The sequence below is a fragment of the Impatiens glandulifera genome, chromosome 1, assembly GCF_907164915.1.
Source record: "Impatiens glandulifera chromosome 1, dImpGla2.1, whole genome shotgun sequence".
NCBI lineage: Eukaryota > Viridiplantae > Streptophyta > Magnoliopsida > Ericales > Balsaminaceae > Impatiens > Impatiens glandulifera.
Genome location: NC_061862.1, coordinates 83170300 through 83182780, shown reverse-complemented (window position 1 = coordinate 83182780; position 12481 = coordinate 83170300). Strand labels below are relative to the sequence as shown.

General features: G+C 32.2%; 4 protein-coding genes across 4 annotated transcripts; 2 read left to right on the top strand and 2 right to left on the bottom strand.

The window, feature by feature from the left end:
* Positions 1-363: 363 nt before the first annotated feature.
* On the top strand, positions 364-2216 carry LOC124921918 (40S ribosomal protein S24-1-like). The gene is made up of 5 exons (XM_047462625.1): positions 364-518; positions 791-832; positions 1008-1178; positions 1850-1936; positions 2049-2216. The coding sequence occupies exons 1-5, from the start codon at positions 447-449 to the stop codon at positions 2088-2090; spliced, it is 414 nt and encodes a 137-aa protein (XP_047318581.1). The 5' UTR covers positions 364-446; the 3' UTR covers positions 2091-2216.
* Positions 2217-3469: 1253 nt separating this feature from the next.
* On the bottom strand, positions 3470-4892 carry LOC124919122 (probable transcription factor At3g04930). The gene has a single exon (XM_047459283.1). It carries the CDS (start codon positions 4831-4833, stop codon positions 3742-3744), a length of 1092 nt encoding a protein of 363 aa, XP_047315239.1. The 5' UTR covers positions 4834-4892; the 3' UTR covers positions 3470-3741.
* A 2357-nt stretch (positions 4893-7249) lies between these two features.
* On the top strand, positions 7250-8139 carry LOC124921917 (rubredoxin). The gene has a single exon (XM_047462624.1). The coding sequence runs from the start codon at positions 7406-7408 to the stop codon at positions 8006-8008; it is 603 nt and encodes a 200-aa protein (XP_047318580.1). The 5' UTR covers positions 7250-7405; the 3' UTR covers positions 8009-8139.
* A 2053-nt stretch (positions 8140-10192) lies between these two features.
* LOC124921916 (transcription termination factor MTERF4, chloroplastic) lies at positions 10193-12204 on the bottom strand. Its single transcript, XM_047462623.1, has one exon. It carries the CDS (start codon positions 12003-12005, stop codon positions 10476-10478), a length of 1530 nt encoding a protein of 509 aa, XP_047318579.1. The 5' UTR covers positions 12006-12204; the 3' UTR covers positions 10193-10475.
* Between the last annotated feature and the right edge of the window lie 277 nt (positions 12205-12481).

Genomic DNA, 12481 nt, shown 5'->3' with positions numbered 1-12481 from the left:
TTTATCAAATTTGGTGTTAAATTTAAAATATAAAGTCTTATTAACTTAGCTGGTTAAATGATTATATTTGTTTTTGTTAGGTTGTAAGTTCGAAACATACTTATAGTATTTTTAATTTTATTTTTAACCGTTTTAAGTTTATGGACGGTTCAACCCACAATCCGACCCAAATATCTATTTACTCTCATATATATATTCAAATTAACCACAACTCTCGTCCCATTGTCATCCCTAATACCTTGTATTAATTTTGGAGTAAATTTCGTATAAGTTTCACCAATAGGTTTAGTTGAATGTCTCACTTAAGTTCAGGATTGATTTGATATTCCTCCAAAATATCTGGGTTTCTTCTACTAAGCAATGAAATTAGGGTTTTCATCTCTGTTTATGCATAAACATATCTGTTACTCAAATTCAGAGTCTTTTTGTAGGATTACATCTCAAGTATGGCAGAAAAGGCAGTGACAATTCGGACGAGGAAGTTCATGACCAACAGACTCCTCTCCAGGAAGCAATTTGTATTATTAATCTCTCTTTCTCTCTTACGTTGTTGTGAATGAATTCATATGTTCTATAATCTCTTTCCCGTCTTTGAATTTGTGCATTATCTTTCCAGCACATCATGAATGCAATCTAGGGCTCTTTCTAGTCGTGTTCGATGAAATGAAAAATGGTTGTTAATGAAGTCTTGTTGTTCTGTTTGGAACTTAGAAGAAGTTTGTTTAATAATATGATGATAATGTATCATTTTTATTTGTTTTAGCTCTGATTATCAACTATATTGATGCAGATCATTGATGTTCTTCATCCTGGAAGGGCCAACGTTTCTAAGGTGGAGCTTTATCCTCAATTTATTGTTCTAGTTGAAATCTTTTAATTGGTTTTTCTTTCTATTTCTGCAACAACAAGTATATATATTTTGTTAGGAATCGCCCATTAAGAATGCCTAAATCCTTAGGGAGTCACCAATTCTATAGATATTTCATGAAACATTTTGCCTCGTATAGGCAGAGTTGAAGGAGAAGCTGGCAAGGATGTACGATGCGAAAGACACAAATGCTATTTTTGTTTTCAAGTTCCGAACACATTTTGGAGGTGGGAAATCGACTGGATTTGGTTTGATTTATGATTCAGTTGAGAATGCAAAGAAGTTTGAGCCAAAATACAGGCTTATCAGGGTAAGATTTATGATTCTTCTTGTTAGTTAGATTGTAGTAGATATACTCTGAAACCGAATTGATGTTAACACTACTGTCACTATGTTGTAGCATTTTTCTCTATAATTTTTTATAGCTTTACAAATTAAGGATATGATGATATGATAGGCTTACTGGCAAAATAATTATCTTATTGTCAAATATAATGTAACCCCAGAATCTGAATTCATAGGACCTAATTTAGCTTTGGCTTATTTCAAATGTGTCTGTTTCAGTTAATATTTCTCTTGCCCAAAATCAGTTCATAACAATAGAATACTTTTGAATCAAACAATCCCTTAAGGTAGGATTGGAAGAATGAGGAATTGCCTGTTGATAGTTGACCATGATTTGCACCCAATACTTTTCTTTTGTGTTTTATCTTGTCATGCATTATACAGGAATTGGTAAAACTTGACCATATTCAATCATGGCTTAAAAATTAGACATTTTGTTTGGGTGGTGATCTGCTGAGGTTTTTAAGGCCACCCATTTTTAATGGTGTAGAAAAAGTGCACACCATTAAAAACAAGGGAGATATTTATTAAAGTATTGCTTGGTTTCGATCTAATATTTAAATGTTATTTTGAACTTTCCTATGTTTAAATCTTGTCACATTATTGTGCCTTAATCTGAAGTGTTTGTAATGACAGAATGGACTAGCAACCAAGGTTGAGAAGTCGAGAAAGCAAATGAAGGAAAGGAAGAACCGAACTAAGAAAATCCGAGGAGTTAAGAAGGTAGAAACATTCACATCATTCTTATTATAGATTAGTAAATTCTTCATTTCATTTGTTTATAATTTTACTTTTGTTCTCTTGAAATTGTCTTTATTTTCTGTATCATGAACAGACAAAGGCTGGTGATGCTGCTAAGGCTGGAAAGAAGAAGTGAGTTTCCCTTTTCTTGGTGCCTCAGGAGAGTATTTTATGATGTTAGATTTGAGTTTATTTATTTTTTATTTTTTATTTTAAATTAAATTTATTCAATTTGCAATCTAAATCATTATATTATTAATACGGATTTGGATTGTATTGGATGATTGAATATGTTTAGATAATTCAATTTAACAAAAATAAAATTTATTTGCTTAATATGTTGATTTTTTTTTTCTTTCCTTTTTGCTTTACTAATTATTGTTTAATATGTTTACTTTATCCCTTTTCTTTTATAAATATCAAAAATCACTTAATTACAAAAAAAAAAATATTTTAAGTTTAAAAATTTGAATAAAACATTTTCTTTAGTTAGAATTCTTTATATCTATAATAATTATAAAATGATGTAATTAATAAGTTTATTTAGTACCTCTAAGTTTATTTTTGCTAAAACACTTATAATTATGTTTTTAGATCAAATTTTTTAGTTGACAAAACTTTAAAAAGTAAAATAGAAATTGATTGTTACAACAAAACTATTTGACACCTTATTGATACCAAGAAAAAAGAATTGATAAAAAATTATTTTGATGAAGTACCATATACTACAAAATAATAATTGGAGAATATATTTTTTTATTGAATAATTCTAATCCATTTGAATTTGATATTCAAATTCAATTTAGGACGAGAACATTTTTCGTCTCATTGGAAGTATTTTGTTCGTTATTATTTTTATTACACATGTTTTACGCTTTTGACAACATCATGCTATTGGATAATGGTCCCACTTATATGGTCGGGAATTGAGTCTGGTGTGAAAGGGCTTCGTCCTCCCCAATGACTGCCTAAACAAGGTTCAACATCTTTCTTTCATTGGAGGTAATTGCTCTTGATTATCTCAAACATATGGGTGTACTCCTTGCATAGGAGATCCACTCAAGTGGAGCGTTTCTCACATATTTGACATAGTTGAATAAGTATTTAATTTCCTAACTTCCCCATAGCCTTCGGCACAGCCGAGAGAATGACATGTTCTCTTCCCCTTCGGGAATGGAGCGACAAAAGTTTTAAGAATTCAAAAGAATGTCACAACAAAAACATTATTTCTACACACTAATAAACATAATTAAATATAAAACGTTATAAATATATTTATTTATTCTTAATATTTTATAAAATTTTAAGTCATTTTTTTTATAACAATAATATGAAATTTCAAATGAGAACACCATTCCTAAACAAAACTCCTGCAGTAAAAATGAAAAGATAAACATTTGGTGTAACACATATTTTATATTAATGACTCAATATTTTCATCTTAATAAAAGAAGTGTTTATACCAAAGACTCAAGCTTTCATCCATCTTGATAAGTCTATCTGTAAGGGTTCTCTGATTCAGATTTCAGATGAAGATTTAAGATATAAATATATAATATTAGAATGAGTAGTTCTTAGAACATAACAGAACAATTAAGCATAATAATGTGTATCTACTATCTAAGAAGCAATAACCATCATAATGAAACAACCACCCACCATTGAAGAAGTAAGAAAAGCTTGAACAATTAACTAGCTAGCTAACTAAGAAATGCAGAAAATGAAAAGCACCCACCACCCACCACCCACCATTATTGAAGAAGAAGAAGAAGAAGAAAGAACCATATTCAAGGATGAACTGAACTACCAACTGATCTCAACCCAACTAATGCAGACTTAATCTGATCTTGAACCAATTCTAGACGTTTAGAATACACTTCCAACTCCAAAATCCTTTGATTCCTCCACTTCTCTTCCATCTTTGTAGAAGACCCAGAATCCAATTTCATTGCACCCGGATCTGGATCTGAATGTTGTCGATGATGGAATTGAGGAATTGTTTCATTTTCCTCAATGTTCACAGATCTCGATCGTTTTCTAGACCTACCCACCACCGAACTCTTCTTCTCTGCACTATTCAAATCAATTCCATTATTAGGAGTTTGATTCAGATTCGTCTCTTCTTCTTCCTCTTCTTCAAACCCACCTCCTCCTCCAACAGGATATTGAACGCCATCCCCTCTCCAGATCCGACGAGAGATCTCGAAAGTTGCTTCATCATGGGTACTCTTAAATGTTTGAACTTTTCCCGTACCGATCTTGCTCACAACGTTCCTATACTTCTTCTTCAAACGCCTGAGCTTATCCACTAGTTGATTCTTATTGAAATCGAGTTGTAGCTTACTCTTTATCTGATCATAGAACACGGAAGTATCATGATGATGTGACGAAGAAGAAGAAGAATTTCCGACCACAAATCCACGCTGCGAACTGTAGTTAAGAAACCCTTGTAAAAGCTCGATCTCGTCTTCATCTGTCCATAGTCGCTGGAACAACCGTCTTTCGTCTAGTATAGGTAGCGGTTTTACCTTCTCTTCTTCATCGATTGTCACCGTTTCGATCTTAGGGCGTTTGGGATCTGGCGTGGAATCCATGGAAATTACAGAAATGGGGACAGGTTGCTTGGCGGCGGAGGCGGAGGCGGAGGGAGGAGTGGGCATAGTGTTTGTAACGCCGGCGAAGGCGATGGTTACCTTGTGATTGGATGGAGAAGTGGTGTTATTATTGTTATCGCGATGGAGATCTGGATGGGATGGTTTTGAGTTGTGTGGAGGGAGATGATTATCGTCTTCTTCGCTCTCGTCGAGGTCTTCGTCTTCTTCGTCGAGATCTTCGTCGGCGGCGGCGAAAACTGGATTATGTTCAGGGGAGGAGGCCATATAACTATATATGCTAGAGAGAGAAAGAAAATGTCAAAGAAAGTCACCAAATTCTACTATGTTTAGTCTTTCTTAAGTTGGAACAAGTGAGAAAATTATATAACATTTTCTTGTGTTTTTTTTATTATTATTATTAATTTTTTTTACCATGCTTTATTTTCTCATTTATGTCCTTTATTATACATATCTTTTGTAAATGTTTTAAGTGCACATGAGATTCATTTAGGCCTTGTTTGAGAAGGTGGTTTTTTGGATTTTGTTTAGGTTTTATTTAAAAAATTCTTATTTGATAAAAATTAAGAAAAAATTGGTTTTTAAAATTTAAAGATTAATTTGTCCTTTGATTTTAGAAGATATGGTGTAGATGAGAGAATAATAGTTTAGAGGGAAGATAAAATTAGAGGATAGTTTTGATATTTAAATAATAAAATTATTTAATTTGATAATTGTTAAAATGTTTAAGTTTTGGGATAAAAACTGAATTTTATCCCAAAAACCCCTTCATTAAACGAAGCCTTATTTTCTTTTTGAAAATTAAGATGTTCTGGAAGAAATATGTAAAATAGGACTAAAACTATCAATAGAGATCTCTTCTTATGGGATTCTTGTTCCTCTCATATATGAGAGAGATAAAACGTCATATTTAAAAAAGGAAAAAAAAAATTATTTACTGTTTTCCCTACATGTGAGGGAACATGGAATGTGTAACTTGTTTAGACTTCTTTAAGGTTATTTGTTAATTTAACAATAGAATTTTGTAAAGAGAATAAAAAATTTCATTTAATTGTTCAGAATAGAGGGAAAAATAATGTATGTCACATAAATGATAAACTTAAATATCAAATAGTTAGGATTTTTTTATTACACCGCGAATCTAGACAGAGTCTCGATATGAACTTATTTGGGTCATTATAATTCTCACATTCTTTTTTTTCTTTCAAATTTTGACATCATATTTAAACATGACATATAGTTTCACAAATAGTTTTAACAAGTTATTAACTAACATTTATTATGTTACTCAAACAATTATATGATTAATTTTAATATTAGTTAAAGTAATTGTTTCCCACATAATACCATTATTTTATCTTTTCAAAATCCAATATTGGTCATTTCCATTTTGAATTGGTTGATACATAACATAATATCAAATCTTAACCAGACATAACATCATGTAACACTTTAGTCTCAAAACACGTTGATTTACTAACCATTTGTACATTATGGCTATGGATAATGAGATTAGAAGAAGCCAATAAGCAACCCATTTGTTTAGCGTTCAGTCGTCCACAAATTGATCATTTATTGATATGATTTTCACCAATCTTCAATGTTTTGCCTCCCTATATGGATTCGATTGTACAAATCAATTTTTATTTCTTAGTTCATTTGCCTCTACATAATACATATTTGTGCCATTTTACATTTTTCTCATCATTTGTGGTAAGTCCTTTTTCCTTCCATGTTTGATACACAACTAAGTATTTAATAGGAATGTGTCTTCCTTTCTGTTTGCCAAGGTAGATTTTCCAATATGACCCCGTAGATAGAGTATTTATTGGCATGGTAACATTTTCTTTCAACTTCTTGGTTTTGATCTTATATTTTAGTGAGTTTCATCGCTTGATCCACGTTGAAGCAAAAACAACATGATCTTCAATTTATCACTTAATCTCTAATGAAACTTTAATGTAATATTTTTCTAGTTGAATGTAGTATTTGAGTTTTCCATTTTGACTTACTCGATTGAATTCCAAGACCACATCGCGATGTCACTTCTCCTGAAACTCTGTCAAGATTGCTTCCAGTAAACCCTAAACCTTAACTCGGTTTGATAATTTGTGAACCTTAACTTAGCTGCACATTCAAGATAGTAAACTGTATCCACTTTTTTTTTTTTTTATTATTATCATCAACATGATGATTGCTAAAAAAAATAAAAAAATATTATAGTCACCTTAGTTATTACTTCCATCAAAGCCAACAAATTCCATCATAGTTTGCTTCCCTATAGAGTTGTATTTGTGTTCAATTTGACTGTTTAGATAATGTTTCCTATAATTGCGGAGTTTCATTTCACACTTCCATTATTCTGTTTAAATTCACCATTATTCTGTTTAAATTCACCATGTTATTTGAGATTACAATGAATATTTTAATTAATCCTCAATTGTCTTAGTGTTTGTATAAAATAAGGAGAAACTTGTTCTTATTACAATTACAAATTATTATTTTACCATTACAATTTTTATTGAAAATTATTAAAATAATAAATATTATTTGATATAAGTTCAAAATTTATATATGCTAAAAATAAAAAACTAAATGTTATATTTGTTAATTTGTTTCACACAAATATAGTTAATAGGGACCAAGTAGTCTGAGTACCACGTCTTCCCCACCTTATCCAACGCCATAACTCTCCTTTCCTTGACAATGGCATATTCTCTTCCATGGGTTCCTCCTTCCTTCTCTCTTCTCTGTATACTCACCCTATTCTTCTGATTTAGAAACTTGAGAGAGAAAGAAAGAGATCATCATCATCATCATCATCATTCTTTCAAGACTAATGGCTTCTGCAACTACTACACCCACTTTCACTTTTCACCTCTCAACTTCTCTCAAGCTAAAATCAAAACCCAATGTCACATTCCCTCACCAATACCCAAAAACCCATTCAATTTCAACCATCAAAAACCTCCCAAACCTCCGATTCATCACTCTATCACTCGACGTTTCCAAAGAAGACAAACCCACATCAGAACAGCCCGATTCATCGCCAACACCAACACCCATCTCCGAAGAATTCGAACAATCGGAGCTAGAAAACTTCGATCAGCGCCGCCTTGAGGAGAAATTCGCTGTCCTAAACACCGGAATCTACGAGTGTAGGTCATGTGGATACAGGTACAATGAGGCGGCAGGAGACCCCAGCTACCCAATTCCACCAGGGATGCAGTTCGAGAAGATGCCGGACGATTGGCGGTGTCCGACTTGTGGGGCGGCTAAGAGCTTCTTTCAGAGCAAGAGTGTGGAGATTGCTGGGTTTGCTCAGAATCAGCAGTTTGGACTTGGTGGTAATACTCTTACTTCTGGTCAAAAAGCTGTTGTTATTTATGGTAGTCTGTTCTTGGGGTTTCTGTTTTTCTTGTCTGGTTATTTTCTTCAATAGTGTAACTTACTGATCAGGATTCCGATGGTATAGAGATTGTTTAAGGTACAATTGTTCATATCATTGGCTAAGATTCAAGGATTTTTATAATTGTACCCATAGAAGATATCATGAATATATTTGTTTAGCTATTTTGAATTTGATCATCAAATGAATCATAAGATGCCTTTTATCATTTTGAATTGTCATGTTGAGGAAGAACCAAACTTTCTTGTATTTGTCTCAAATTGTGTGATAAGATTGGAATACTCTTATTCGAGAACATAAGTTCTTGCACTCTACTACTAAGGTACGAGTCTCTACTGCTTAGTGTGACCTTTTGTTGATGTCAATATTCGGTCTTGAAAAAAGAGTGAACTTGGTTCATTTGATGGTACCAAACTAAGTTGATTCATGGGATATGGTTTTTGTACCCCATAGAAGATATCATGAATATATTTGTTTAGCTATTTTGAATTTAATCATCAAATGAATCATAACATCCCCTTTATCATTTTGAATTGTCATGTTGAGAAAGAATGGAACTTTCTTGTATTTGTCTCAAATTGTGTGATAAGGTGGGAATACTCGAACTCGAGAATATAAGTTTTTACACTCTACTAATGAGTTATGAGTCTCCACTGCTTCGTGTTACCTTTGTTGATGTCAATATTCGGTCTTGTAAAAAAGAGTGAACAAGGGGTTCATTTGAAGGTACTAATCTAAGTAAGTTCATTCATGGGATATGGTTTAAAAAACATTTATGAGAATGTGTTTGCATATAGGAATCCTACCTATTAAGTTTATACATTATTAGAAACTATATTTCACTATGGCCATGAACATAATGTGTCCCATTTGTGATTATATAAGGATATCTCAAAATGGAAATGCTATGGGGCTTGGTTCTATTAAGATTGATTCAAAGTGTCAGAGTCGGTGACTAAATAATTTTTACTTACAACGTCTTAAGTTTAAGTTTAAGTTTAAGTTAAAGTTAAAAGTAAAAGCAGTCATATTAGTCTCATTTGTAATTACAATGGTCTCACATGAAAACTATTCAAAGTAAAAATGTATGTGTAAAGCAATTGACTCATTTTTTTATACAAATCTACACGATTTAATCACAAGTCCTCGTAAGATTCTGTTTAAATTTAAATACAATAAACAATGTCATATATATCTAAGCACAAAACAAATAAGAGATAAAATCAAACAAAAACAAAAGTTAATTTGATATTCAATCATATTTATATTAATTTAAGGACAACTGCATATAATAAAATCAATATTAATATAATGTATTTAATAAGTTTAAGCATATGTTGATCAAACGAATTAGAGAAAACTGTTAATTGGTATTCAATAAGGCAATTATTTTCACAGGTTCTCCACAGAAATATGGAGTCACAACTAATTAATGGTTCCACTCAAGCCAAACAAATAGCTTCATATTCATTATTTTACACATTTGAAGTATTTCCTTAAAACGTAAATGTCTAGAATGTTTTAAAAAATATTAAGCATTAACAATAGTAAGCTAAGATAGAGATCATTTCGTCTGCTAAATTCACTTTTTAGGCATTACACAATTGATATTAAAACAAACAAGTTTGGAACAAAACAATAGTGTATATCATTTTCAAATAATACATACACTGGCCTCACAAGAACACGTCATGGGGTACTCCCAAGATGCACCATTTGGTTTCATCACGATCTATCATTTCATAGAGGAATATATTGCTTACAAATGTGACATGCCTCAAGTTTAACATCCTTCGATCCAACGTACAAAAATAACACTAACTCAAGACGAATTTCTATTTACAAATTACAAAAAACTACTTATTTAAATAAATGAACTTATTTAATTAATTTTGTAACTATAACTTCTTTTTAGTTATATTTGTTTATTATTATTTTAAACTTATTTTTATATTTAATTAATATTTTTTTAATTATGTTTTTACAATTTTAAATAAAATCTAAATTTTAATTGTGTTATCAATAGAAAAATTAATACTTTTTTAATGTAATCTTTAGATATCACAATAGGGTCAGGTAACAGGTCACCCCAATCAGGTAGGAACCAAATTTATCGGACCAATTTGGTTCAACCAAACTCGAAATTTTGCTATGCCTAAATCGAAGCACCACAAACCAATTTGAATCATTACAATTGTAAGAAAAAAAACAGTTTATTTCAAAATAAAACCAGATAAAACAAGCCATAGGTAAAGAATTTTTTAGGAGCTAATATAGAACATAAACACTGTTGAAGCTTCTAACAGAAAAAAATAAATCTACCTGTCCAAACTTCTTCAAGCTTCCATTTGCTAAGGATTGAAAATAACATAGAACCAAGATGATAATATAGTTCAATTCTTAGTTTAGAGAATATATATGACAAAATCACAAGAAGAGAACATTACTAGTACAGTATTTCAACAGGCATATCATATCAATCAAAGAGAGTTGATTTGATCTAAAGTGAAATAGTTTGTCTATAGATCATTTCATCGTCACTTTCGTCGTCTTCCTCATCCGATACATGCTGCTGCTCTGAACCAGGCAACTCTAGCTTACCGCCCATACAAAATGAAGGGCCAAAAGTATCCATCTCGATATAATTTCCACGCAATCTCTCTTCGAATCTCTGATCACTACAGTTGAGGAACCAAGCCAATGAACATTTTATACCTTTCTTCTGTAAAAGCTGATATCGAGGTTTGATTCTCGATTCTAAGCTATAAGTAAAGTATTCTGGGAACTCTACTAGCTCTTCCAATGGCCTTCCACCCATCTCACTCTTGTAAAAGTAAAAACTATTCTTCATAAGCCCTAATTGTGCTGTAACTATTTGTGGACATTTTACAATCATTTTGGCCACATCTTCACTCGATATACCTCGTCCAAGAAGAAACTCAACAGGTTTCATTATCACATTCTGGTTCAGGCTCACTAACTGTGGCATCCTCTCGATAACTCGAGCAAAACCATCAGGCTCGATCTTGAGCTTTAAACTAAACAAGTACTGCTGCGACGATAACTTAGCTTTCAATGGTAACCCTAAAATTTGAGGAAACTGAGCAATCATAGAAGCAAGAGCTTCCCTTCGAATACCAAAACTTAACAAACAATCCACATTCAATTTTACTGTTCCTTCAAGATCGTAACCAAGTAAATATGGTCGCTTCTCAAACATTCTTGATAATATCTTCTTGGGTAAACCTAATGAAACCAAGTAATCAACTAGTGGTTTAATCATCGTTCCAACTCTCATTCCAAGGAAGTGAGGATATTGTGTAACCATTGGCCCAATATCCCTAGGGTTAATACCGATACTAACTAAATACGCAACAGAAGTGCTCATTGTTCCCTCAAGCTTAAACCCTAAAAGCTCAGGGTACTTCATGAGAACATAACCCAAATCCTGCTTTTCAACATCTAGACCTCTAAGAAACCTTATTACAGGAACAAGCTCAACAATGACACTCATATGAAGAACTTGAGGATATTGTTTGACAAACTCACCAATTCTTGATCTTTGAATACCAATTTTCTCTAGATAACCCAATACAGGAATCACATTCTTCCTTAAACTACAACCAAGCATTAAAGGGTACTCATTTATATCATCAATTGTCAAACCCAACTTCTGTAGAAACTCTACACGTTCGCGCATCACTTCCACTGTGGAGGGTAACTCCAAGTCTTCTAATTCATCTGGAATAATACCCATGCTCTTCAGGTAATCACAAATTATAACCCGTGAAACCAATTTCTCTTTTCGACCCTGGATAACCCCCCAGGTGACTGAGGGCATTTCGTATTCAGGGAATTTGGCGATTTGCGTTGAGAACAGACGATGATTCGAAATATTGACATTTGCGCCAGCATAGAGAATTGGAGATCTGGGTTTTTGAGAGGGTTTAACAGAAGAGAGAATCTTGGACAACTTGGAGTCGTCAAATACGCATCTCAGATATTTTCTTCTTGTCAAAGCTGATGCCATTTCAGCAATGAATGAAAGAATTTGTTTGCAAAATTAGGAAAGATTGAGTTAGAGAAGAAACTGAACTTCCCTGGCGATTAGGGCGACGGTGTTGGAGATTCCGGTCCGGCGATGGTGGCGATTGGCAAGTAACTCGACGGCGACGGCGTCGGTGAGAAGGGGTGGTGTTACGATTTGTTAGGTTAGGTTAGGTTAGGTTTGTAGTTATAAACATAAATAGTAAAGAAGCAAAACCCTTAGAAATGACAAATATATATCATTATAAAAGCTAATAAAATAATAGTTGACATGTATTTTAATATATTTGATGAAAAAATATATATAAATCAAACCAAATTTTATAAATTATTTTAATTTTATGATTTTATATAAATAGAATGAATTTATATTTATAAATTAAAAAAATATTTGAATAAATAAACTAATGTAATTGATTTTGTTCATGATAACTTTTGTAGTGTCATTTGTTTATTATT